Source organism: Phyllostomus hastatus, unplaced genomic scaffold (genome assembly GCF_019186645.2).
Source record: "Phyllostomus hastatus isolate PE091 unplaced genomic scaffold, TTU_PhHast_1.1 phas_contig_16, whole genome shotgun sequence".
Taxonomy (NCBI): Eukaryota; Metazoa; Chordata; class Mammalia; order Chiroptera; family Phyllostomidae; genus Phyllostomus; species Phyllostomus hastatus.
In genome coordinates, this window is record NW_025333643.1 from 21,228,247 (window position 1) to 21,255,220 (window position 26,974).

General features: G+C 43.7%; 1 protein-coding gene across 1 annotated transcript in view; it reads right to left on the reverse strand.

Moving 5' to 3' along the window:
• Nucleotides 1-2,464: 2,464 nt before the first annotated feature.
• The window catches only part of ADAMTS9 (ADAM metallopeptidase with thrombospondin type 1 motif 9), a 165,864-nt gene continuing 141,354 nt past the window's right edge, over nt 2,465-26,974 (reverse strand). The window contains exons 32-40 of the mRNA XM_045832055.1: nt 24,220-24,414; nt 23,080-23,212; nt 22,547-22,641; nt 22,338-22,432; nt 22,113-22,246; nt 20,087-20,178; nt 15,520-15,624; nt 6,275-6,369; nt 2,465-3,929 (exon numbers count right to left, since the gene is read on the reverse strand). Coding sequence (XP_045688011.1) covers nt 6,280-6,369; nt 15,520-15,624; nt 20,087-20,178; nt 22,113-22,246; nt 22,338-22,432; nt 22,547-22,641; nt 23,080-23,212; nt 24,220-24,414 — 939 coding nt within the window. The 3' untranslated portion in view covers nt 2,465-3,929; nt 6,275-6,279. The remainder of the gene's footprint in view (nt 3,930-6,274; nt 6,370-15,519; nt 15,625-20,086; nt 20,179-22,112; nt 22,247-22,337; nt 22,433-22,546; nt 22,642-23,079; nt 23,213-24,219; nt 24,415-26,974) is intronic.

The window sequence follows — 26,974 nt, forward strand, 5'->3', positions numbered from 1 at the left end:
CAGTGTAAGGAAAGGAAATAAGCCTTTCCTTTCCTGGAAACCTCACCCAACAGATTCCACTTATAGCTCCTCAGCCAGAATTTAGTCATGTGGCTGCACCCAGGCTGCTGGGGCATTGGAGAAATGGGGTTGTTTCACAGGGTGCACTGTCAAACTGCATACAGTGAAGGATCAGTTCCCTCACTGTATGCCATGTGGGGATACAGCAAGAAGAGGACTGTATACAAGCAAGAAAGAGAAGCCTCACCAGAAACCATCCCTAGCAGCACCTTGATCTTGAACTTCTAGCCTGTGAGAAAATAGATTTCTGTAGCCTAAGCCACCCAATCTGTAGCATTTTGATATGACAGCCCTAGAGGGTGGCCTCCTAGTCCACACCCTAGTACACTGCTGTACCTCCAGTGCCCAGAACAGAGCTTGGGAAGTAGTAGAGATGTGATACCAATTATTTTGATAAATAAACAGATGAGTAGAATACAAGTACAATATTTAATTTGTACAGTGCTGTAAAAATTAAAGAATTAATGGATTCTAGCAGATCATATCTGTCCATTCACCCACCCACCCAGTCACCTTTCCATCATCCTGTTTGTATTTGGAAGCAAAGTGAAACCTCATCTTGGGCTCATACCAGTCAGTGCCTTCTCTCCCACAGCCCACCCTGAACCTATCTGTCATCAGTGCCTGTTCATTTTGCCACCCATATCACTGTAATTTTCTACCTTTACAACGGTCACAGCTGTAGCCCAGATTCTATGATCTCTTGCTTGCTCTGATAACTGCTCCCAAAACATTCCTTCCCCAGTCTCTGTACCTAAACCTGCTGTAGAGACTTCTACTTGACTCTTTCAAATCCACTTGCCTTCTTTTCTAGGAACTGATCCCTCACTGTATGCAGTTTGACAGTGCACCCTGTGAAACAACCCCATTTCTCCAATGCCCCAGCAGCCTGGGTGCAGCCACATGACTAAATTCTGGCTGAGGAGCTATAAGTGGAATCTGTTGGGTGAGGTTTCTAGAAAACTCTTAAAAAGGATAGGGATCTGGGACCAGCCCCGTTTTTACACTTCTACCCACTCCATTTTTCTTGTGACCTGGAATTTGAAAGCAATTGCTGGAGCTCTAGCAGCCACATTGAAATACAGAAGATTGAGAACTAGAGAAAAAAACCTATGTCCCTGGTGATTTTGTGGAGCTGCCACACCAGCCCTGGATTGCCTCTCTCCAGGTTTATTTACTTAACAGTGAAATACACTTTTCAGTGTGAAAGTCATTGTTGCAGTCAGTGTCTGTAATCAGCAGTTGAACACAGTTCCTAATTGGCACAGAACCCAGGCCTTAACAGCTGTCAGCTCACACTTGTTAAAAATGCACATTTTGAGGGCCGCTCTTTTGCCACCACTGGTGTAGGGCTCAAAGAGTCTCCAGAGAACACTTAATCCTGCAGGGTATATGGGAGGACTATCAATAGCCTCATTTTACAGATGAAGAAACCAAGGTTTGTGTCATTCAGTTAGCAGATACTAGAGAAAGGATGAGAACCCAGGTTTCAGATGATGTTGAGGGATGACAAGGGATGGGACTTGGACTGTGGTGTGAGCTATGGAACTCGAAAATGTCATACTTGCACACATACACATGTGCATGCATGTAAGTGCTCACATGCGCATGTATGTGCATATATACAAACACACATACACAATTAGAGTCTAGAGTGTATATCTGCTGCTTTTGCTTGTCTTCATACCATCTAACCCTTTTCTGATAGCAAAACCCTTCTCTTCTGGAAAGTGTCCCTCTTCCAACTGAAGCTGTCAATCACTGGACATGTGATCCCACCCTCCCTGGACTATGGACTATGTGAGGGGTCCAGAAGTGGCCTTGTAATTTAGCCAGACAGAGTTCTTTGGGGACTGCCACATATTCACTGTCCATGAACATGGGCCTATTTACACCTCAAAGGCTCTGTCTCCTTATCTATAGAATGAGGTAAATCTATACTTGCTCTCCTTGGCAGCTGTGAGGATGAGCTAAAACAATTCAGTAAAGAGCCTGGTATATGGTGCATATCCACTTACTATTAGACTTCTTTGGAAATATCTCATTTCTCTGGACACCATCAATCTACAGCATATAAATTACTATTACAAAAAATTGACAATTAAACTCCCAAATACCACTTAAATCTGGTTTGCTAGCTCATTTGTTCCTTATCACACAGACAAGGGGTTTATATCCCTGATTTTCAGAAAAAACACTTCAACTGATTTCAGTGATAAAAAGACAGACTTGGGGACAGCCCCCATCCCTTATCTGTCTCTAAAACAGCAACTATAATTGATGGGGTTAAGAAAAACCTGCATTTCTTCTCAGTGTGGCAATCTTGAAAACTAGAGACATTTTTACTCCATCAAGAATCCAGAAACCATGTGAAACAGAAATGTTTGAATGTGGTCATGGTATTTATTCATTAGAATATTTTCACAATGTGTTAATAGTGGAGAATAGCACATATTCATACGCTGAGTATAACTTCTCCTGGAGCACTCCGGAGTTTTGGGACTTGGAGACTACTGCCTGTTTTTTCTAATCTCTTTGGTGTTTAGAAGTGAGCAGGATTCCTCCAAGCAAGTGTCTCCCAGGGGGCATTGGCAATGACTTCCCTCCAATCAGGCTGGAAGGGCAGAAAGACTGTGGCTTTGGCACTTCCATTCTGGAAAGAAGTAACAGTGGTGTAATGGACGATCAGAAAGACTCAGGTATCCTGTACTCCAGAGTTCATTTCTTGTGACAAATGACAGTTCCTGCAGCAGCCATGAACACTGGCAGGGTCTTAGGCTCATGGCCTGAAGACAAGTCACATCACTAGCAGAGGCATGCAAGAGGCAATGATTAAGCACCTGGTTCTGAACTTCTCTGGGTATTCTGGGGTGGCTGAAGGTTGTCCCCATCCTATGCATCCTCTGTCTTGCAACTGGTAAACTTGTACATCATTTCAGAATATCTTGGCAAAATGTTGAGAGGACCTCACTTTCTCAAGGTCACTGTATAATGAGGTTGCTTGTGGAACCCTCCATTTACCCACAGGAGGACCAAGGCACCATGAACTGAAGCAGAGCATATTAATAACAATAACAATAAAAAGAACAGAGTACAACTCTTTCCCAAAAAAGGCATGTCCCAAAATAAGGGTAAACAGCTGGTCTTACTTGATCCAAATGATTATGTCCATTGGAAAATGTGCTTTGTTCCTCCCTTTTATTGAATGTGTTTACATTTCTGAGTCTGATGATCACTTAAATATTAGCACCAAGGCAGAAATTTTATTCCCAGAGGTCACATGAATCTGAATAGATACCTAGTGTAATTAATAGCTGGTATAATCTGTGACATCACTAAATTCTTTCTTGGCTAATGATGCTTCCACAGAAATGTCAAAAATACCCTTGTAGCACCTTGATGATGACTAGATTGTTTTAAAATAATGAATTAAAATTTAAAAAATTAACAATAAAACATTTACAGATAGAAAGTAAACAATAGTGTACCGTGATAATGAAGGATCACTTTTGTCATAATACTACATATAATGTAGAGTACGTAAAATGCAGTGGTCTGACTGCAAGAAACAAAATAATGCAAAAGGCAGTCGTAATAGAATCATTTTACGTACAAAAATATTACATACATCACAATAAATAATTCAAACATAAATATTAAACTTTACATCATTAGGATATTCCACAGATATACACACACATACACAGATATATATATGTGTGTGTATATGTGTATATATGCATTTGTATATACACACACACACAAGCATACATGGCCACACACACATGCACACACACACCCAAACTTAAGGTGGAGGTATTGCATTACGATCCTTCATCCATCCCATCGTGGTTTCCTCTTCGGAGCACCTGAAAACAAATGAACCAACCAAGAAAGGTAAATCTTCTTTCTCAAATGCCATGTCAAAAGTAGGTGATCCATACATTTTTACATATAGAATTAAAAAATATTCATTATTTTCTTTAGATTTTAGAACTAATGTATGTCTGTACATCAGAAACATGTACATTTCAGGACAGCATAAAGAATGGGAAAATCACTAGCTTGACAGTCCCACCTAAGATAAGCCTCTTTAAATATCAGTATATTTTCTTCTAGCCTTTTTTCTATACATACAAATATTATATAAAAAACATACAAAACTTTATTTACTAGATATAAAATATATAAAATACACATATAACGGGGATCTCTAGTGGATACTTTCTGACTTTGCCTGCCTTCATCCTATCTCCCCATTTCTGATAACAAACACCTTTTTGTGCTTTGCAAATATGTCTCTTTCAAATGAAGCTGCCAGTCACTCAACTCTAGGTGGGTACATGATCTCCATTTCCTGGACATTGTGATTGGTTCAGAAGTGGCCATATGACTCAATCAGAGCCAGAGGTCTTGTGCAAAATGGATGCCGGGGGTGAGCATTTACTTGGGACCAAGAGCTGTAAGGATGATGTAAGCGTAGAGCTGCCAGAGGCCATGGTGGGGGGAGATGAGCTGCTTGAGAATGAAGCCACTTAAGAGACAAGCATTGCTGACTGATGGAGAAAGAGTCTGGTGACTTTGTTTGAGCCTCTGGATCCAGCCATGCCTGAAGCTAGACCACTGCTTGGATAGCTTGGTTAGATAATAATTTTCCTTTTATCTTTTGCCTCTCACAATGGAAATAATCCTAACTTAAGACCATAACTTTGAATAAGATGTTTAATTAAACATTGAAATATTGATTTATAAATGTCAACTAGGAATTCCTGTGTCAGGATCTTGAAGAGCTTTATAGGGTAATGGGCTGCTAGAAGCCTGAGGACAGTTGTAGTGGGCGGTCATATGAGTAGGCTGAGTTCATCTCTTGTAGCTAAAGGCACTGGGATGAGAAAACAGAGTGACTGATTCAGTCCTCTGACCAGCAGAGGAAGCATTTGCTGGCACAATGTAGTCAGACCAGGAATTGTCAAATTTTAACATGCATGACTCTCCTGGGGATTTGTTAAAATGCAAATTCTCATTTAATAGGTCTTGGGTGACTCCTAAGATTCTGCATTTATAACAAGTTCCCACTGTGCATTGAAAGTGTGTGCAGCAGTGAAGTAATGAGAGCAGTGGCTTTCGTATAGAACATGCCTGGGTTCTGTCAAAGGACCTCATTGTGCCCACAGGCAGGCTACTTAACTGCTGTGGGGCCCAGCTTCCATCTGTAACATGAGGATCACAGCCCCATTATTGTGGCTTTCTTGTGAAGATTCAATGAAATAATGCCTAGTGTTTAGACACAAAGGAATTATTTAGCACAGTGCCTGACACATAGGGTGCAGTGAACACCCTTCATATTATTATTACTATATTCCTAGGCAGTATTTCACAAAGGTTGATCTGAGTCATCTGCATCAGAATTCCTTGCATTACAAATACTGCCTGGATCTACAGGAGACCTAATGAAACAGGACCTCTAGAGATGGATCCCAGTAAGCAGCATTTTTAATAAATGCTGTAGAGAAATCTGATGTAGGAAGCCTAGGGACCTCAAGGGTGGAGGGCAGATGAGCAGGAGAGAAAAAGGCAGAATAGTGCTGAGATGCTTAATAGTCGCCTGTCTGGGGGCGACAGACCTGACCACATTTGTTAATTATTAGGCCACAGAAAGAATAAGATGGAAAGGTAGAAATGTAGAGAGAAAGAAAGAAGGACAGAAAGAGAGAAGGAAGGAAGGAAGGAAGGAAGGAAGGAAGGAAGGAAGGAAGGAAGGAAGGAAGGAAGGAAGGAAGGAAGGAAGGAAGGGGGAGGAGAGAGAGAGAGAGAGAGAGAGAGAGAGAGAGAATGGGCCCTGATTGGTGTGGCTTAGTGGGTTGGGCATCATCTTGCAAAGCGAAAGGTCACCAGTTCAATTCCTGGTCAGGGCACATGCCTGGGTTGTGGGTTCAGTCCAGGTCGGGGTGTGTGCGAAAGGCAACTGATCAGTTTCTCTCTTACATTGATGTTCCTCTCCCTGTCTTTCTCCCTCCCTTCCCCTCTCTCTAAGAATAAATTTAAAAAATCTTAAAGACGAAGGAAGGAAGGAAGGAAGGAAGGAAGGAAGGAAGGAAGGAAGGAAGGAAGGAAGAAAGGAAGGGAGGGAGGGAGAAAGGGAGGGAGGGAGGGAGGGAGGATGGGAGGGAGGAGAGAAAGAAAGAAAGAAAGAAGGAAGGAAAAATTGACTTACCTTAACTATAAAACTCGAACCTCCAGGCCAGTGCCTGAGGATGGAGTACATTTTCCACAGTAACCACCACATGTCCCTACAACTCGGGTACCATCCTGCAAGGAGATGCATGATCTTAGACTTCCTGCTTGGCTAGTGTTTCCAGGATTTGCACTGGCTTTTCAGAAATTCATTTTTGAGCACACCAGAGGTAGACTTTTTGAATGAAAGCAAAGCCCAGTATGCTCACCATGGTGTAAAGCAGGGTTGGTGGCCACTGGGCTCAATCCAGTCAGCCACTCACTTTTGTATGGCCCACATGTCAAGAATAATGTTTACATTTTTAAATGGTTGAGAGGAAGCAAACCAAAAATAATACTTCTTGACATGTGAAAATTTTATGAAATTCAAATTTCACTGTCCATTAAGTGATATTGGAACATAGCCATGTTCATCCATTTGCCTAATATCTGCAGCTGCTAGCATGCCATGACAGCAGGCCTGAGTGCCTGCGATGGTTCTCTTGCTTCACACACTACATGGCACACAGAATGTCACAGTGACACTCTTTCAAGGTGACCATGTTTTGAGTGCCATGTGTATTGCTATATCAGAGCATTTTGTTTAATTTTTTATTACCAGTGTATACCATCATGCCAAACAAGAAAAGTGAACTCTGAATGTCAGACTTTTAAGGTACAGTGATGTGTGATTCTGTTATACATTGAGAGAGCAAAGCATTGCATTTATCGTGCAATGACATCCCAGCTGTGCTAGAAGAACAGACTCTACACCAACATTACCATGCACGCTTTGCCACAATATTCCCAACTCACAGGCAAGTTATGGCCAGAAGTTCAGAAAATTGAAAAAAGGAGTATCTCAGCATAGGATAATTTCTTCACAAAAATAAAAATGAGTAAAAATAAAAAATGAAATGAGTAAGTTTCCAAGTGGCTCATTGTTAGCCAAGCAATGGAAACAGTTTACTCATGGCGAGGTAATGAAGCCTTGTTTTATCGCAGCAGCTGAAGAAATGTGTCCAGAGAAAACACACCCATTTAAGACTATCATCCTTTTGGCAAGGACAGTTACTCAAAAAGCTAACACTGGCATTGGCAGCAACATTAATTAACCAATTAAAAAAGGAGGCAAATAATTTTGAGTGATTTTTCTTTGGCTCTTCATGAACTGGCACGTGTTACTGATACTTTTCAGTTGTTGTTCATTGGAGCAGATGGTGCCACATAGGATGTGATAAAGAATATGTGTCTATGAAGAGTCCATGTGGAACAAATTCAGGCGAGAAAATTTCAAAGGGGCTGAGAAACACGGGTGTAGAACCACTAAGTGGAATCTGTAAGATGGGTTGACAATGATAGTGGGGGGAAAACCTCTGGGAGCAGAAACAGCTTTAGTCTGTCAAATCTACAAAGCTTGTGAAATGTCACAGGTTCAAAGCTTATTCATTGTGTCATCCAGCAGTTGGTGCTCTGTGGAAAATGTTCCAGTCTCTGAGGGGATGCAGAACCAGCAGCACCCAGGGTGAATTCCTTTGCTCTCATGAACTTAATTAACCATCATTGGTTTTGTAAACTTTTCATTAGATCTAAAAGCAGAACACCCTGACTTGTAAGCAGTTTGATGACTTAGCAGTGAATACATTTTATTGTGAATTTTTGAGCTCAGTGCTGGGATTATAATTTTTCTGAATGAGAACTGCACTCAATCACTGTGGCTGAACACTTAATGGCTTTGGACATTAACTTTTGCTATGGACTTAATAGCATTTCTTAATGAATTGACTCTAAAATTACAAGGCAAAACTGCCACTTACCTGCCAAACTCATACTGTGATAAAGTCATTTCAACAACAGCTAACATTCTTGAATCATAAGTAATAGTGAGCTGTTTTATGAACTTCATGTTCTATTCAAAGGTAAAATGAGAAGCTACATCTCCATCCCACACAAATTCATGGTAGAGGTGTTTTCCAAGCATGAACTGCCGTTCCAGCAGTACTTTTCTGTACTTTGATGTAAGTGCAGTGAAGATTTTCAAACGTCAAAAATCAGTTTAATGAGGTAATTGAGGAGCTTTCTCTAATCTTCAATTGCAAGTGATTAACCCACAACGTTAATGTGTTAACAAATGTGAACAGAAAAACGTAATAGAATTCTGTGCTTGCTAAGCATAAATATGATCAATTAAAATCATATAATTGTTGGCATATAAAGATAAAAATCACACTTCCAATCAGCATTTACAGGTAAACATTTATAATCAGTTTTGATAATAGATAAATTAATTAAGCAAAATGTTATCATCTCAATATTCTATTCTTCTCATTGGTAGATCTATATTAAAAATATGCTCAATTATTATTATTTTAAATTCAACCAATAAAAATTTTGTGCAAATTTAACTTTTGTCATACAAATACATATATAATATCACTAATTTTTGTCTATTGGCCGGCAAAGTCTGAAACATTTACTCTCTGGTCCTTCACGGAAAAGTTTTCCACCCTTTGATTTAAAGTATTTTGTGGAGTCTCCAGATATCACCGTCTCCCTCTGCCCCCTCATCTCTGAATGTCTTTGGGTTGTTTTTCTGACATGCCCCTCACCATACAGGGCCTGTGCACATGGCATTTCTGTACCTGGAATTCTCTTTCTCTTCCTCTCCCTTTCTGCGTGCACTGGATCATCCCACCTTTTGACTGGTAAATTCTTCAAAACCCAAGCTAGAGGCCACATCCTCTGAGATACCTTCCTGACCCAGTTACCTGCTACATGGCACCCTGTAAAACTAGGTAATTCTTTCTTTATATCTGTCTTCCTGCTAGAGTGGAAGCCCCACGATGGCAAGGCAATGTCTTGTTAAAATCCAAGAGTCTCCAGAACCTAGCACAATATACAGGGTGGGGCAAAAGTAGGCTTACAGTTGTTCATATGGAAGATAATACAAAAATTAATAAATAATAATACAAGAATAAATTCTGTGTTTCACATACTCGCAACTGTAAATGCCCTTTTGCCCTATCCTTTATGGGTCAGAGTAATACTAAATGCATGTTTGTTAGATGAATGAATGAAAGAGGCTGAAGCTCAAGATGAAGTACCCTCTTCTTTTGACCTGCAATTCAGATTGCTCTGCTAATTAGTTCTTGTAACACTGTACCATGACAGGAAGAACTTCTTTTTTAGTTGTGGCATCACATTGAGCTGTGTAAACTCACCACGCCCTCCTAGGGCCCCAACCCCACCCCTTCACTCCGCACAGTATCTGGTTCTCAGATGTTTCCAGTAGTCCACTCGCAGGGATAACACTGTGATGGGCCGTGCTTGTGCCTGCACTTCAGGATGTCTTTGGGCTACATGCACAGAACTGGGTCAAAAGGCATGAAGATTTGGTTCTTTTCGATAGACTAGGAAAATCTCTTGCAAATATTGGATGATCTTATTTTAAAAATTGCCAATTTAACAAATAAAAAGAACGAAATAGTTTCTCTCTCTCTCTTTGATTTGCACACCTTGGATTATGAATGAGGTTGAGTTGGAGATTTCTATCACCCTCATGGTCCTGACCGTAAGGGCCCCTGTGAGCACTGCAGCTAGTCTAGGTGACACCACCAACCGGACCTGACTCCAGGCCAACCTTCTCCCCAGGCTGAAGTATTGGGCTAGTGGTCCTAAGGATGCCAGTATGTTACGCATGACTTCTGTCGTATCAGAGCTTACATTTTACCTAAACTCTCTCCTGACCCAGCACTGAGATAACTCAGACAGATTGTGCTACATCTTTAAATAACCATTAAGCCTCAGTTTCCTGTGGCATCTGTAAGTGGAGATAACATCAGTCTCCCCTGACAGATTTGCTATAAATCAATGAATGCATGTAAAGTGCTTAGCCTGCTACTTAGCCTAATATTCACGCTCAACAAATATTGGCTGTTTATTATAAAGGTACACTTTATGTATGGATGTCCATCATTGCCTATTTTTATGGAGATGAGAAGTCTGGGTAATTATAAAATTGCTGGTAATGACTCTGCAGTTTTCATGTTATATCATTGAGACTGTTAATTTGATTGAGATAAAAGCTGACCCAAAACTTATTTTTATTATAGAACAACAACAACAAAAAACCCCTGAAAAAATGCATAGCATAAACATGACTGTCGTGGAAACAGAGTCTATTTCAGAGAAAAAGTTCTGTTTTCCAGTACTTTAGAAGCACCCTCTTCCCCTCCATAGAAGAGTAGTTGTAAATCATTTTTATTTCTTCATTAAAACAAATGAAGCTTTCTAAAAATAAAGCTTACGAATCTTCCAATGAATATTTTGTTAGCTAGCCTGGTTTGAGCTCTTACATATAATTAAGATGAATGACTCTCTGTTCCATTAAGGATAGTTTATATTTCATATGTTTTCCTAAGTTCTCTATTTTTTTTAGTCAGTATAAAAAGGAAGGTTTCCATGTGACTTAGGAAAGGCAGTACATCTTGAATTGAAGTGTGCTTATTTATGTTCCTTTGGAGTGTGCTGGTGGTGAAAATGCGCATAAAACATGGTATGTGTCTATATATCTTTTCTAATACAACTGCAGACAGTTACATACATATGAATATATGTATAAACATTGCCTAATTTCTATAGGAATGCACAGAATAAATAGTACATATATAAGATATGACTTTACTGGTCTGTAGTATGATGTTTATACTTGGTGGGTGGTTGACTTTTCAGTGAATTGTGGGTCAGGGGCAGTCTGTGGTGGATAGAGGAGACCTGATTCCGTACCACACACATTTACCTCCTGTTACTGTCACTCTGCTGGCTGTGAATGAACTGAAATACAGGCACCGGACCATCTCCTCCTCTATGGCAGTACAGTTTCACTCATCCGAATTTCAGAGCAAATCCTCAATGTACAGCTCCTCCCCAGCACAAGAAATGTCAGAGAGGCCCTGGGGTCAGGCAGCCAGGTCTTGGAAACACGGGCCTCTGGCTCCACAACTCCCCAGGTGCACAAAGAAGCACAAAGACCTGCGGGCACCTCTCCTATCCAGCCTGAAGTGAACCCTGCTTCCTTCTGCATGGTTCTGAAGGCTGTTCCAGAAGTGACTCCCAGACAGAGCAGTTCTGCGAATGGGTGCGGACCTGCAGGGCACTTCTGGATGGGCAGAGGGCTGATTCAAACCCTGAGCACACCCACCATGTGTTGACCGTGCACAGAATGTTACTGCAGAGGAGCTCAGAATTTCAACATTTTCTCCCCAATCTTACATCTGAACCATGCTCCCCTTTCTGTCTGTCTGTCTCTCACACACAAGCAGAATAGAAACACATCAGTCCCTGAGCCACACAGGTGCAGCCAAAGCCTTTGCCTGGAAGTCCATCCCTGGGCCAAGGGGGCGTCCCACATGCCTCACTTCCAGGGTGGGAGCTCACATGGACAGAATCCACGTGGTGCTATGGGTTCTAGCCAGATCCAGGTTCAGCCATGGCTCACCTAACCTTCTGCTCTTTATCTCAAGCAAGCCTGCTTCCTTTGTCACCTCCAACTTCTAAAACCTATGGTAAGCCTCAGGGCCGTGAAAATGTTGTAACTTTAACAGCTAATACTGATAGTGGGCCTGCTGACTGCCCTGTGACATGCAAACAGCCTTGCATCCCCAGCTTATTATTATGAACACCATGGGATAAGGGTTACGAAGATTTATATTTGATAGATAAAGAAATCAAGGCCCCCAAGAAGTTAAATAACTTTACCAACATGGCAGAGCTAGGAAGCACATGCTCAGGTGATCCAACTTAACAGTCTGCTCAGTGGCCAAGCTCTGCAGCCGTCAAGGGCTGGGCTGCTGCCAGGGAGTGGTGGCCAGGGGCAGTGGGACAAATTCCACCACCAAAACCATCACATACTTACTTACCCTCTATCCACCTTCTCAAGTTACTGCATAAGAATTTGATGAGAAGGCCAGAGGAATGGGATTTGATGCATGTGCATTGCCCAATAAGTAGTAGCTATTTTGGTTATGAAATTATATTTATTAGTTAAGAATAGGAGAATTCTTTGTATTACAGTCATGGGAGGCAACAGCGAACCTGACACTGAGACTTTTACCAGTTTTGTTCCTGATGGTGAGACACCATCCTTGCCCTCCAAGTGGTTCTGGAAATTCAGTTTTACCCTGAATGACTAGTATTTTTCTTTAGTTTTGCTTGGAAAAAACATTTTATTGCCAAGTGGGTTTGGAAAATTGAGGGCTTCCCTGTGTTTTTTCCTCTGTAGCTCTCAGCAGAAAAACTAAGGACAGCGAGGAATGATCATCTGAGGGCTGAGTCAAAGCAGGGCTGTTTGGAGAGGGTTGTGACTCCTGATGGGTAAGTTGCTCAGGGACAGGGTCGGTCATGGTGGGAGGAGGGCATGGAGTACTTTTCCGAAGAGGGTTTCATGGGGCACTGGCTGTTCTATAAAAAGGGGTAATTTTGAAAAGAAGGTTGTGTTTTGTTCAACTTATATCAATGGTTCTCAATACCTGGTCCCAGGCCAGGGCATCACATCACCTAGGAACTTGTTGGAAATGTCCTTTTGGGGCCAACCCCCGGCTGGCTGTGTTTCAGTCAGTCCTGGTGCTGATGCAGGTTTGGGTTTGAGAACCACTGATTTAGGGGAACGCTGGTTTGAATAGTCACATGGATTTCCATCCTGTATACTTTATTCCAACCTGTAATATCCCAATTCTTACTGGGACTCTTCAAGAAGGAAATAAAATAACAATCTCCTTCCTAGTGTCTTTGGCTAAGGGAGGGGTGACATTTTCTTGAAGTGTCCTTAGCGCATGCGCCTTGTGGACTGGACAGCGTATCAGGCCCAGAGAGCTGCATTTCTAGAGCCTGCTCTTAGCTAGAGACTGCTCAGTCCAGGGGAAGCATGAGGGATGCTCCACATTCCCAGGATATTAATTTTGAGCTCAGGCTGTCTGAGCTGTCATGGAACACCAAGGTTTAAAAAGAAAATGCTGACAGGCAGTTGTAGAACCAATTCCCTTCAGCACATGGAGAACTTGGCCCAAGGCTCTATGAGCTTGGCCAGGTAGTAATCATTGTTTCCACAAGGTGGCGCTCCCGCCATAATTATTTTTTGCTCCCGAGTTGGGGAACAGCCTCTGATTTTGGCCTGGTAGTAATCATTGTATCCACAAGGTGGCGATCCCGCTGTAATTATTTTTTGCGCCAGGGCTGGGAAAGAGTTGCTGATTTTGGCCTGGTAGTGATCACTGTTTCCATAAAGCGATGCTCCCGACTATAATTATTTTTAGTTTCCCGAGTAAAACTGCAATATTGACTCTGGCTGCCAAATGGAGTTGAAACTTATGTTACACAGTTTACATAGATGGCTTCTTACATGATCATGCTTCATGTCTGACCATGTTTGGGGCAGTTAATTTTTTTTGTTTCTGTGGGTCACTGAAACACAATAATATATGGACCCTGAATGGCAGGGGTAGGAAAGAGCGTTACAATTTCAGGGCACATTCTAAAGCACTTGTGTGCTCTCAGCTGTCTTTATTCCTCAGTGCAAGGAAAAGTATGTAATGATTAATTTATGTGCAATCAATTACAATTAGAGCTAGTCAATTAGCTTAGAGACAAGAGGGAGTGAAATAGCTTTTTTTTTTTTCATAAACATAAATATAACCCTGGCAGCTTAAAATGAGGCATCAGGAAACTCAGATTTTCCTGGGAAGTTACAATTGGGTCTTTCTTCCTTTCCCAGAGGAAGCAGATTGAGCTATTTCTTTGTCTGATTCTGATAGGGTTTAGCAAATAAAAATACTGGATGCCCAACAGAGCTATGTTTTAGATAAGCAACAAACACTTTTTAGAATAAGCATGCCCCATCCGATGTTTAAGGCACAATAAAAACTGCTCCTTGTTTATTTAAAATTCAAATTTAACTGGGCACCATGTATTCTGTCTCGCAACTCTACTATGGAATAACACCCCACTTTCCAGTTCTCTTTTTCCCCCTCCCCTTCTCACACTTCTGAGGGGACCTTGAGGCAGGGGTCATAGCTAGGGGGGACTAGAGCCACAGGCTGTCCTCTGGCAAGTTTCCCACTTGTCCACAGGTCAGGCTCCTGCCACACATTCTCAGGACTTCTGGGGGCTGCTGTGAAGGGCAGTGGGTTCTACCCTTGCTGAACACTAGAATCGCCTGGGGAACTGCAGATTCTGCCCCTGCTTCAGAGATTCCCATTCAGTGACTCTGGTGGGGCCATGGCACTTGCATTTTCAACTCTGCCTGGTGATTCTAATGCACGTCCAGGCTAAGGTCAGGGCTTAAGCTGTACCATGGTAATGAATCACCTGGCAACTTTGTCCAACTGCAGAAGCTGAATCAGAGGCTCTTCTGGGGCCCCAGAAGCTGCATTTCAACAACCTCCCAGGTGATCCTGATGCTCTACATCAGTGATTTTTCAACCAGGGTGCTGCAAGAATTTTTAAAGCATGCAATACCTGACTATTTAGTGTGGGGCACTGACCTCTTTTTTCTCTTAGATTGTTAAATAACAAAATGACAACAGCCAACACAACAATAGCTGTCTGGTGTGAATGAATCAAAATTATACCTCACCTATTTTTTTGTCAGATCAGCAAAATATATATTTTTTTGGTGTGACACAGAATTTTAATAATTAGTTTATGTGTGCCATGAGAGGAAAAAGGTTTAAAATCACCGCTCTACATGGACCATACCTTGAGTAGCAAGATTTTAGAACATGAGAAATATTATTGTAGAAACTGAGTGTTTCTCTGACTTTTAAGAAAGTTCACCTAAGTTATCCTTTTCTTTCAGCCCCCTCTGCATTTCAGTTTTTCTTAAATATCCTTTTCCCTGGGTTCATAAAAGTGAATCTTACGTTGACTAATCTCAAGGAGTCCGACATACACTCTCTTAGTGGCTGCCTTGCTGCTTCCAGCTCCCTGGCTAGCACCTTTCTCATGGCCTGAAAGGTTCACTGGGTCCCCTCTCCAGGGAGAACTCATCCGGAGACAAGCAAGGCTCACTCCCTTGCGTTCACCTGTATACCCTTTGCCTTTGATTTATTTCCTAAAATTTCTAACATTTTGCAAAATGGTTTGAGGAAGTAGGGAAGCACATTTGTACCACCACAGGGGACAGGTAGAGAAAGAGAGGGAAGACTAAGGAGAGAAAACAAAACTCATCCCCCAGCTAACAAGTAACCTTACCAGTGACTTCTTAATGTCAGAGACGGCATAGTTCCCTTGTGATATCCATCTGGCAGATTCAGTTAAAGAAAGGCCTGTTCCATAAAGGTTGATGCTAAAACGACCCTGGAAAAATGGACAACGCAAAAGATTTTTAGTGCACATAATGCCCAAAGGCCACACACTAAAACGTAACTTGGAAAGGAAACGGGTAGTAATTAATAACAACAGCTACTAATTATTGAGGATTTTTTGGGGGGGAGGGGTAAGTCTGTGTCAGACACTTTACAAGTATCATATCATCCATCTTGGCAAGAGCTCTATGAAAGAAGTTTTCTTTACAGATGGGGAAACTGAGGCCTAGCAGAGGCGATTAACTTCTTCAGGATGTGGTGCGAATCCAACTCAGATTTTTCTGACTTCAAAGTCTTCACTCTCAGCCTAACACGGCAATCCTGATGTTGCTCATAATTATCAGATTCCTTCAGGAACAAAATGCCACAGTGTAATTTTTCTAACAAGATCTCGCCGCCAAAGCTTCCTGGGCTTCAGCTCCCCACAGATCTGGGCACTCCGCCTTACTAAGCACAGCAGGGCCGGACTTCAAAGGAGAGGCGCAGTCTCCAGGACCTCCAGCAGAGGGTGCGCGTGGCCTGCTCCAGGTCCGTGAGACCTGGCCGCTCCCTCCGCGCCCAGGGAACCCACAGCTTCCAAGAGTCTTCAGGGTTCCTTTGGAAACGTGACCTCTGCAGTTTCCATATTTATTTCTAAGGAGGCGGTGCAGCAGAGATTTTCTCTTGCTTTTCCCATCTCTGTTCTCTCCCTCTCTCTTTCAAAAATTACTCTGCAAAGGCCCCTGAAATAGTGTCTTCTTAAAGTTTCTCTACATGAACAGTTTCGACGTTAAAAATATTCCCCACGAACACGCTCAGGGTGAATGCTTCCTTCCTCTCTGAGCCTTGCACCTCAGTATTTTGTCAAAAGTTTTTAATAAAGCAAGGAGGCACCGCGAGCTGGAGACTCAACAGCCAATCAGCCCTGTGTAAATTCAGCTCTTTACACTGGCAATGAAACGCTGGGCACATTTTTTCGCCCATGAGAACCTCAGCTTGTCCATCTGTAAAATAGAAGGTAGTGACAGCCCTATTTTCTACGGTCTGGTAAGCGAGCTAAAGTGGGGCTGGAGGGTTGTGATTGGCGTGTTAGCTTTCCCTGACAGGGGTTTGAGGTAAGTTCAGGCTGAATTAGGTGTAGATTTGTGACATCCGCCAGGCCACAGGGGGCAGCCTCCATTCAGTGGGTCCTGACATACAAATTAACTTTCTCAGATCTAACCTGTCAATAAGAGGGGGTTAGATAGAAGGTATAATCCACCTAAGTCATTATCTGCTGAGACCTGATACTTTAAAATGTGTTCTGGCAATTATTCTGTGACAGCACTCTGCAGTGTTGGGGGCGGTTAATTTGAGCAGTCTCAACACCCAAGTATCCCTGATTGTAAGGGCACTGAAGCACAGAGCCCTCCCTGCCCGGCCTCCTCAGACACTGGCTTCTATGTGCTGGATTGTCCCACCAGACCAAGTTCTTATTTCTCTGTCTCCCCTGCCCCGAGGGGTGCATCCACACCCATGTGATGCCCAGACCACACTGTTGCCAAGGACCCCTCTCATTTCTCCCTCCCCAGCCTGCTTCCCGGGCACACTGCCTGTCCTATCTGCACTCCAGGTGGACTGGATCTGCTTAGGTGTTGAAGTGCTTAAAGGGTCCAGTCCCCTGAACCGGCTTCTAGCCTGAGGGGCTAGAGGGGCATCCCTCTACCCGCTGACCTGGGTGTCCAGTGTCGGAGTACACGCCATACAGAGATTTGCCCTCTCTTGAGCAGAGCCGGTGATACACCTGAATGGAACACACCTTCCTCTTTGCTCTCCTTTTTCCTTTTCTGGTTTGGGGATTTGCATTGTCAGTGAGTGCCCTAGCTGATGATTGGCACTCTGGAAGTTGAGTACTGCCAGAGGAGTAAAGGCCTCATGTCCTGTCTAGCTCTAGTCTGGGACATCTTTGCCCTGAAGGCCTTATCTTCAGAGCCTAAAGGGCAGTACCTTTACCTACTACTTTCTGTTGCTTATTTAAAAGAGAAAACACAATTGAGTCATGCCTACACTGATGACCCAGAAAAGCTTGTAAAGGTGTGCCTTAGACAGAGAGTTTGTTCTCTGCTCAGGCAAAAGTGAACTCTTCAGAAATCTTGCCTGGAAACAGGATTAGCCAGACAGGTATGCCTGCCATTTGTACTCAGTCACCTGAGATCAAATCCAGCCTTTTCTGAGCACCAGCAGCATGGGTTTGGAAAAGTCACCCAAACTCTCTACACCTCAGTATCCCCACCTGTGGACAGGGGGCACTGTCATGGGATACTGCAGGAATTACATGCTATGCTGACTTAGAACTGATGAGCACAGGGCCTACAGCCTAGTGAACACAACCAACGCTACTAATACCAGCATCAAAAAAAGGAATAATAATGTAGTCTCCACTATGATCAGGATTTTTTCCCCTTTATTTTTAAAGTATTTTATGCATTTATTTTTAGAGAGAGAAGAAGGGAGGGAAACCTCAATGTGAGAGAGGAACATTGGTTAGTTGCCTCTTGCATGCGCCTCAACTGGGGACCAAACCCACAACTCAGGCACATGCCCTGATGGGGAATCAAACCAGTGACCTTTCACTTTGCAGAATGATGACCAACCAAGCCACACTGGTCAAGGCTGATGAGGATTTTTAATAAAGATATTCTGGCTATATTTTCAGGTGAGGGCTTTTGGAGGATCCACCCTTATTCACAGATAAATCCCCAAAACAACAGCAATGGGTGAGGAGAAAGAAGCAGACTGTCGAACAGAGAGCATCCGTCTGCTTTGGAGTCTGTGCGCTCACTAGGTCAGGGCAGACCATCTGCTCCCAAGCAGCCCAAACAGTCGTCCTGCTTTCCAGGCCTTTCCTGGAAAACTGATGTGAAAAACTCATGCCTTTCATTTATATAGTTGGTGTTCAATAAATGTCTAAGGAGAAGAATTCTTTAAGTACCCAATGTGGTTTGAAGAATGGGCTGGAAAAAAATATAAATTAGCCTCTCACTGGCTTTGGGGTTTTTCAATTAGCAATTGCTTCAGTGTCAGGATTTAGCAAATCAATCCATTCATTTGTTTATGAATTATTAAAGCAAATGAATGCAAATTAACTCTATTTGCTTAAGCTTCCTAAAGGATGCGCATGTGGAAAGGAGAGAACCCTGAGACTTGAAAAAGGCGGGACAGGACCAATCTGTTAGCTGTTAGAATAAAACCCTTACCTGTGGGTTTTTTGAAGTCATTAGCTATTCTAAAGAAACTACACTTCAAAAGTTTTCAATTCCTGGGTAATGGAGAAAAGGCCCTTTTTACCATTATGTCCTTTGTTTATTTTCTTTCTCCCCTGAGAACTTCCTTTTCACTTCTCTAAAACATTTAGCAATGCTTTCTAAAGGTTGGGGCTGAGAAAATACTTACTTAAAAAAAAATTCAGATGTGTTTGTCTTTGGATGGTCCCTGTGGTTGGGTGTAAATCTATCCTGAAATTCAGAAGGCATCACCCAATCCCCAGCCTTTCCAAGGTGCACAGGCAGAGTGGGAAATTCCACACACAGGGTGTAACAACAGCCTTGTGAAGAACTTACGCAAACTAAAGAAAAAATAGGGGCCAAGTTCTCCTGTCCAGAATCACCTAACTCATTGTTCATCCTGACTTCTCACTGCAGAAGATTCTCGCAAAGACTGGTGACTGTCTTACCGAGTTAGCTCAGGCTGAGGGTTACAGCATGTTCCAGAAGGCAAGTTAAAACCTGTCACAGCTCTAAGGAGGCAAGAAGGTATGGAACTACAACATGGGCAGGAAGATTGCCATCAGCTGTGCTGCTGAAGCGCAAATACAGCGGAAAACGCAGTGTTCTTGGCTGAACACTGCACGTTTTACATACATCTGAAGTCAGGGTTACAGCGTTTCGATATCATGTAATAGTCAGGATTTTTAATGCTGACAGTAGTGTGTTGGAGTCCATTTGTACTAGCTGCTGAGAGCTGATTGTATCTCTCCTCAGCTCCTCATTTAGTGACATAATGTTGATGGCTTGAAATCAGTAAAGCAGGTGGGGGGGGCAGATACTTACGCCATGGAAATTGGCAAATGCTACAAAGCAGGGCTGTTTTTTTCTTTTTCTTGGAGAGCCAGTCATTAAACATTTACCAGCATGTCACTGACTTCATAATACTCATTTTATTAGCTACCATCATTTGCTTAACCAAGCCATCTACTACCCAACATCTAATTTGTTTCTAAATTTTCACCATTGTAATAGGCACATTTTGCTAAATGTAGAGGTTTGGCAGGTAGCTGTAATCATTTCCTTAGGAAACACTCCTAGAAATGGAATTAGACTAGATTAAAGAGCTGTGAGCATTGGAGGAGCCAAGCCGTCTTCCACAGCAGCTGTGCTAAACTGCATTCCCAGGAACAGAAGCCGCCCAGGGTGCCTGGGGGCAGGCTCCCAGCTTACCTGTGGGCACTTGCTGGCACTGTAGCAGTCCCCAGCAGTGGCAAAAGGCACAGGATGCCCTTCGCTTGTCCTTGCAAACTGCAAGTCAGTGGCTGTGGGGTTTGGAGACAGGTTAAAGGAAGAAGAGAGGTGGCAGTGGGAGAGCAGGGAAGGGACAGGATATTAACAAGGAGAGAGAAGGGAAGGAGAACAGCAAGAGAAATAGTAAGAGTGGGAGAGGAAAAAACAAAACAAAGTATGATTAGTGAGCAAATGGATTCAAATGTGCTCTGGCTTTTTCCTCATTATATATTGTGGCTCTGAGAGCCTCTCCCTGGGTTTTATGCCCTGTATCCTTACAGCAAGGAAGCCAAAAAGGGGGTTCAGGATGGCTTTGGAACCAGTTCCTGGGTAAATAATTATGTGAACTGCCTTGCTTAAATGCAGTGTAATGGGAAGACTGTGAGCCTCCTGCACGTGGTGTGGCCTCCGAGGCTTCAGGACCTGGGAAGTAAGTCAAAAAGCATTCCAGGGACTTTGGAGTTACTCCCTGAGGCCTCCTCTGTCCTCCCATGGCCCAAGCACTATTATTGCCAAAATGTGGAGCAGCTAGAACCCACATCTTGAAAGTATTAATCGCAGTTTCTCAAGTTTGGGGTTGACTTCTAGTTTTTTTAAGCCAATAAAAACAATGCTTATATTTTTAACCATCTTTTAGCTCCCGAGACCAGCTCTGCAAATGGGGAAGAGGGACCAGGAGACAGACTGAGGACCCTGCAAAAGCTGTTGCTGGCAGAACTGGAGCCAGAGGCAGACTTTTTTTTACCTTTCTGCCTTGTCTTTCTGGAATCTTCTGCAGTTAACCATGTTTTGGTGGGAGGAAGATCTGAGTCCCCCATCCTGTAGGAAAGGGGCCCTGGAAGAAGCTGGGGGGCAGCAGGGAAGGGGGGTGGTGGGGCGTTTCTAAGTGAGAAACTGCAGACCCTTTGCCATTAGCCCTAATCGGTCCAGCTAAAAGCAATGAACACTATATTGGCACAAATCAAGTTTAATGTACCTCAAGAGGAAAGTGATGCAGTATTATGGGTGCAATGTTAATGAGGAAAATTAATTATTCATTATTTCTGTTTTTCCCCTGTTCAGGGGAACGTGTTTGGCTATCTGAGCTGTCTTTAACCACTCCTGTGATGAATTCCTCTAAAAAACCCGCAGTGCTGGCCAGAGTATGAAATCAGCCCAGGAGCAGGCCGGTTTAAAAAAAGATACCGTATTTTTAGGACTATAAGATACACGGGACCATAAGATGTACCTAGGTTTTAGAGGAGAAAAATAGGGAAAAAAATTTTGAAGCAAAAATTGTGGTAAAATACTTAACACAAATAACATAATATTTCACCAGTGTAAATGTAAACCACATTTACTAGCCAGGTAAGCTACATTTGGACTGTAAGACACACCCCTGTTTTCCTCCCAAATTTGGGGGAGAAAGTGTGTTATATTCTGAAAAATAGAATAATTTCTGTGCTCCATTTTTTCTGTGTAAATCAACAATCAAATAAAATTAGTTTTATGCCCATCCACATGTGCGCACTGTGCTGGTGGGAGCGGGTGGGGAGCGGATGGGCCACGTGCATCTCTCAGTTCTGGACTTTGTATCTGCTTTCTTCTTGCTCAGAAACATCAGCTACCATCCTTGCTATGCCCACACAGGTACCATCTGCCTGGCTAACTCCTACTTGGCCTTGAGTACTCAATTTTGATGTCATATTTTGGGGGTGCTGCTCTGACTCCACCACTGCATCGGGGCCCTTTAGTATGCTTACATCTCCTCCATTCATTTATTCATTACACGTCTGAGGAAGCACCGTGCCGGCACTTTCCAGGCTGAGGTACAGCAGGGAACAGAAAGGAGCAACCCTGACCTCAGGTGGCTTAGAACAGTAAGTCTACTCCCTCTTTGCATCTTGGGCTCCTCGCCCCAGCCTCCACACTGACTGAATGGAGAGACTAATGAACATATCAACACGTGACATCCCACTGAACCTACTTATTATCTGCATGGTGATCAGGTCTATTCTGATTTTCTGGAAGCTGGAAAACCCAGCTGCTGTGTAGTCCTTCCGACATTGGCAGTCATCGCGCCGGCTCCCGTTGTAGGGGCATTCAGTGGGGTTGTGCAACCTGCATCACAGAGAGAGCGTTCTGATGAGGGTGGGAAGGTATTTCCAGGGGTCTCCAGGGGCCTGGCTCCTCTGAGCCTGAGCTCTCCTACCTGTACCCATAAACCTCGGAGAAGTTCTCAGAGTCACCACGGACCAGTGTCAGGTACTCCTTGGGGTGGTCAGACTGCATCCCTGCACAGAATATCTGAAAGGCAGACCAGAAAGAACCCATGGGGGTGGCTCAGAAAGGGGAAGATGAGATCCAGGGCCACTCACTCTGAAGACTTTAGAGGAATAAGGCCTGATGTTTGACGTTCACCTTCAGGGGCTTTCCTTTGATGGTCAGAAAATATTCACCATCTTCGGTGGCACCATTCAGTCTTTTTACCTCCTTGCAGTTCTGGGGTAACTCGCCTAGAAAACGTGAGATGCAAAAAACATGTGTGATGCTCCACAGTGGGCTGTGTTTCCCTATGAAGTGAATTAACTGTTCACACTAAAGCTCTTCAGCAAAGGGGGCAATTTCTTTCCTTTCCTTTTTTAAAAAGATTTTATTTATTTATTTTTAGAGAGAGGGAGAGGAAGGGATGGGGAAAAGAGAGAGAGAGAGAGAAAGGAACATTGATCGGTTGCCTCTCACAGGCCCCGAAGCAGGGACCTGGCCACAACCCAGGCATGTACCCTGTGAATCGAACTGGGGACCTTTCAGTTTGCACCACAAACTGAGCCACACCAGTCAGGGCAAGGGGACAAATTCTTTAAAATAAACTTTACATTTCCAAAACGAGCAGGCGAACAAATAGAGAAACCTTGTTCTTGCTTCTAAAAGATGGCTCCACTTGGCCAACTTACAGTTATAGATATTATGGCAGGTTTTTCTCTCTTCTGGCTTCAGATCATCGGGACATAAGTGGCTGGGCTGGTCCTCATTGGTTAAACATTGCACAGATCTCTGTCTCACGCCGACGCCACAGGACACTGAGCACTACAAGGCAGAGCAGAGTCAGTGATATGGTCACTGAACCCGGGAGGCCTGGGCTTCTGTGGTGTGGCACCCCGGGGCCTGACGGCCTGTGCAGAGTGTCATTTCAGACCCTCTGTTGCCAAAAACAAACAGCTGACATACTGAGCACTTGCTGTGGACCCATGCCTGTGATGAACTTTACATTCCACATGTATACCCACCTACTACTACATACACAGTTCCCTATGTATTCATACATATGATATATATAATTTGATATTCTCATGTAAGCTTTACAGTAACCCTGAGATAGTACTTCCATTATTCTATTTTTACAGAGGGGAGATTAGGGCTCAAATGTTAAGAAATTTGTTTGAGGTCATGGTAGAGCCAGGATTCAAAAGCTAATGATTTTCAGCTGGTCCTGTATTTTTGCCTGATCACTTTATGACACTGAGCACTCAGGGGCTAGGGGCTGTAGAAATCTCCCAGTGCAGCTCCAGTTTAAAATATTCTCTCTGTACCCCTAATGCAATGAAGAATTCCCAATGCAATGCAGAAGGACGAGAACACACAGACTTCTTAGCAAAAGAAGCAACAACTAAAGCTCATTAAGTGACAAAGTGCTAGGTGCTTTTTAATCTTAAATTATGGAGAATATATGAAACTTAAAATGGGTAATTATAACTTAAGTGCTTTTTCTGTATTAACCACTTCCATCTGAATCACAGCCGCCCATTTTGCAGATGAGTGAACTGAGACTCAAAAGTTCTAAACTTGACCAAGGTCATTTGACTGGGAAGTGGCCAAACGAGGAATCAGGCAAAGGCTGCCTGGCTTCAGAGTGCATGTGTTAAGCACCTGACTGGCCACACCACCAAAGAAGCCCATTTCGAGTGCTAACGGCTATTTCTCACCACGGTCTCTTCTAGAAGGAGAATGACTCTGGGTAGGTCAGGCAGGCCACTTTTAAGACAGGTTTTTGGATCCCAAAACTTTCCTATTTGACAACTCAGCCATCTACTTACACTTCCCCAGTTGCCCACTCTCCAGGTAGCCGAGATGGGGCACTCTCCCAGGTAGCATGGGTAGACACTGGGGGGCTGCGTGCCCGGGCAGTTGGTGGCAGTTTGGTGGCCATACTCATAATTCTCCTTCCCGGTGTAAATCTCGCTGCAGGAGACAAGCCTTTGCTTGTAGCCCTTTCCACAGGTCACTGAGCACTGAGGAGAGAGGAGGGAAGAGGCTAGAGCAGGGACTGGGGGCAGCCACAGCACACCCCTACCCCACCTGGCAGGCTGAACCTGACAATGCTGCTGAGGCTCTCAGCATATGAGCTTGTTGTACTTGGAGCAGCAGCCCCTAGCACACAGGACATAGGTGCCCTACATGAGGTGCACCACTGCCACCGCCGCCTGGGTCTAGTGCTCCCACTGCCCCTCTGCGGTGGGTGGGGCACCTCAAGCCTCTTCTCTGGGGTTCAAGGGCAGAGGTGGGGGTGGTGAGCTCCAGCTGTCATTGGTTTTATAGCCACTACAGCCCACACATTGGCTGACAAATCATGTTTTTCTAAACCTACAATGACCACAACAGAGAACTGACCAAGTGGGATGGAGAGAGAGCCAGAGCCCATCTGAGAAGAGTGTGAAATCCAAGCACTCAGCCAAAAGAGGACCCTGGGACAGTTTCCTTTCCTAGTCAATCTAGTCAATGCCCCCTGCTTTTCCATCTGACTTCTAGCTAATGTCCTTCTCTCTTCCCTCTCCATGGCTACGTATATTGACTAAAATGTTACCTTTCTGCTTCTCTCTCTTCCTCTCTCTCTCTCAGTCATTTAGCCTTTTTTGCCATAATTAGAATGCATTTAAAAATACTCAGAGATACAAAAAAGGAGAAGGAACAAATGTCTTATTAGTGTCCCAGCTCCCTTCTGTGATGGGACATCTAATTGGTTATTTACAACCTGTTCAACGTCCCCAGCTAAGTATTTTATATAATATATTATTTAAAAACAAGTCTGAATCACAACAAATTTAGTTTTGATGATATTTTTAGTCAGAGTCATCAGATAACTGGCCATCCCCAGTGCCAGTGCCAGCTAAGGCTCCCTGAGGAGGGAGAGGGAGCCCCAGAGGCAGCGTGCATCTTGTGGTGTGTACTGCTTTTCTGGGGCGAGGGACCAAAGCTTTCATCAGTTCTTACTTGCCATTAAAAGCCACAGTGTGCTCTTTCCTAACATCTCCTGAGCTGTTACTTTAAGCCACATGGCTTTCCTTTCCTGAAACTTTTCCAGGGAGAAGCCTTTTCCTGAAGCCGTCCCCCGAGGCAGGGGGGGAACAGGCCCAGCCAGAAGCACGCAGAGCATTCCTTCCAGCTGGCTCAAGACCTGCATACACAGTGCTGTGGGTACATTTCTTCCTTCTTTGGCTGCACTGTTCAAATGCCCGAAGACCCAGCTGACGTCAGGCTGGGGCAGTGGAGGCTAGTCCGGGGTGTTCCACGTGTGGACAGGTGGCTAACAAATGCTCTGTTCTAGCTGTAGGTATTTTAGAGTGTCCACCCCAGCACGGCATGCTGTGACCTCAGTCTGTACAAATTCAAACAGGGCTGTATGTCAGAGAAGGAAGGCAAGTCCTGGGAACTGGACCCCTGCAAAGCAGAAACCGAAGCAGCCCTGTGGCCATTCATGCCGTGATGCAGTGGCAGACAGGCCTTTGCTGATGGAACTGAACCCAAACACGGGCAGGTTTTATTCAGAGGCCTCCACATCTCTGAAAAGAATCTGGAAAGAGTACGTGTTACTTCTGGTTTCCTTAATCCATTTCAGACCAGAGGTTAGACGTGCAGGGGGCTCGTTTCTGGGGAGGGGAGGAAAACCTTCCTGTTGATTCTCCCTGCTTTGGGGTCACATGATTGTTTCACCATGAATGTGGCTTACTTTCTAATTGGACAATAACAGTAATGTAAAATGAAACAGTAAGAATGTGGGCTCCCTGTCTCAGTGATACACTCAGGCCCAACAGGAAAATGTACCAGCCAGGGCTGAGGGAACCCCTACTTTCCAGTCTGGCCACAGCCACCTGGGATTCAGGTGGGGCTGTGTGCAGACAAGAGTACCAAGAACCCCAGGTGACAGTGCTCTTCTAGAGGGAATTCTGGTCCTGTCCCTTTGGTATCATTTCCCTTACAGGTCCCTTCTCTAGTTCCTGGTATCTGTGGGAGGCCCTGTCTCCAACCCTCGAAACTTTGTACATTTATAGATTTTTCTAAATCTCTGATACATCTGAGAATTTGCAGATATGTGGTAGGCTGTTTTTTCTTTTCCTTTTTAAAAATTGTCCTCTACATCTCATCTTTTAGGGGTTAAGATTAAGGTTTTATTAAAGCTTATAGTGGTAACATGACTCAAATCTTAGAAAGAAACCAAAACTCTTTTGGCAGAATAATAACAATACACTGAAGACTGGCTAAGGTGATGAAGAGTGTCCCAGGCATGACAGGGGTTTGGCAGCACCCCTGGTCTACCAGATGTCAGGAGCATCCCACCTCCCCAAGTTGTGACAACCCAAAATGTCTCCAGACATTGCCAAATGTCCCCCTGGAGGGGAGAGGAGACAAAACCACTGGAGTAGAGGGAAGGACGGAGAGGCACAGTTAGAAAAAACTTTAGTATACCTTTAGTACAGAAACAATACAATACTGAACACACTAAAACTTGAAGAGACCCAGTGACAGCAAGTACCTTTGCTATGGGCCCAGATGCTTCCCTTTCCCATCTCTAGA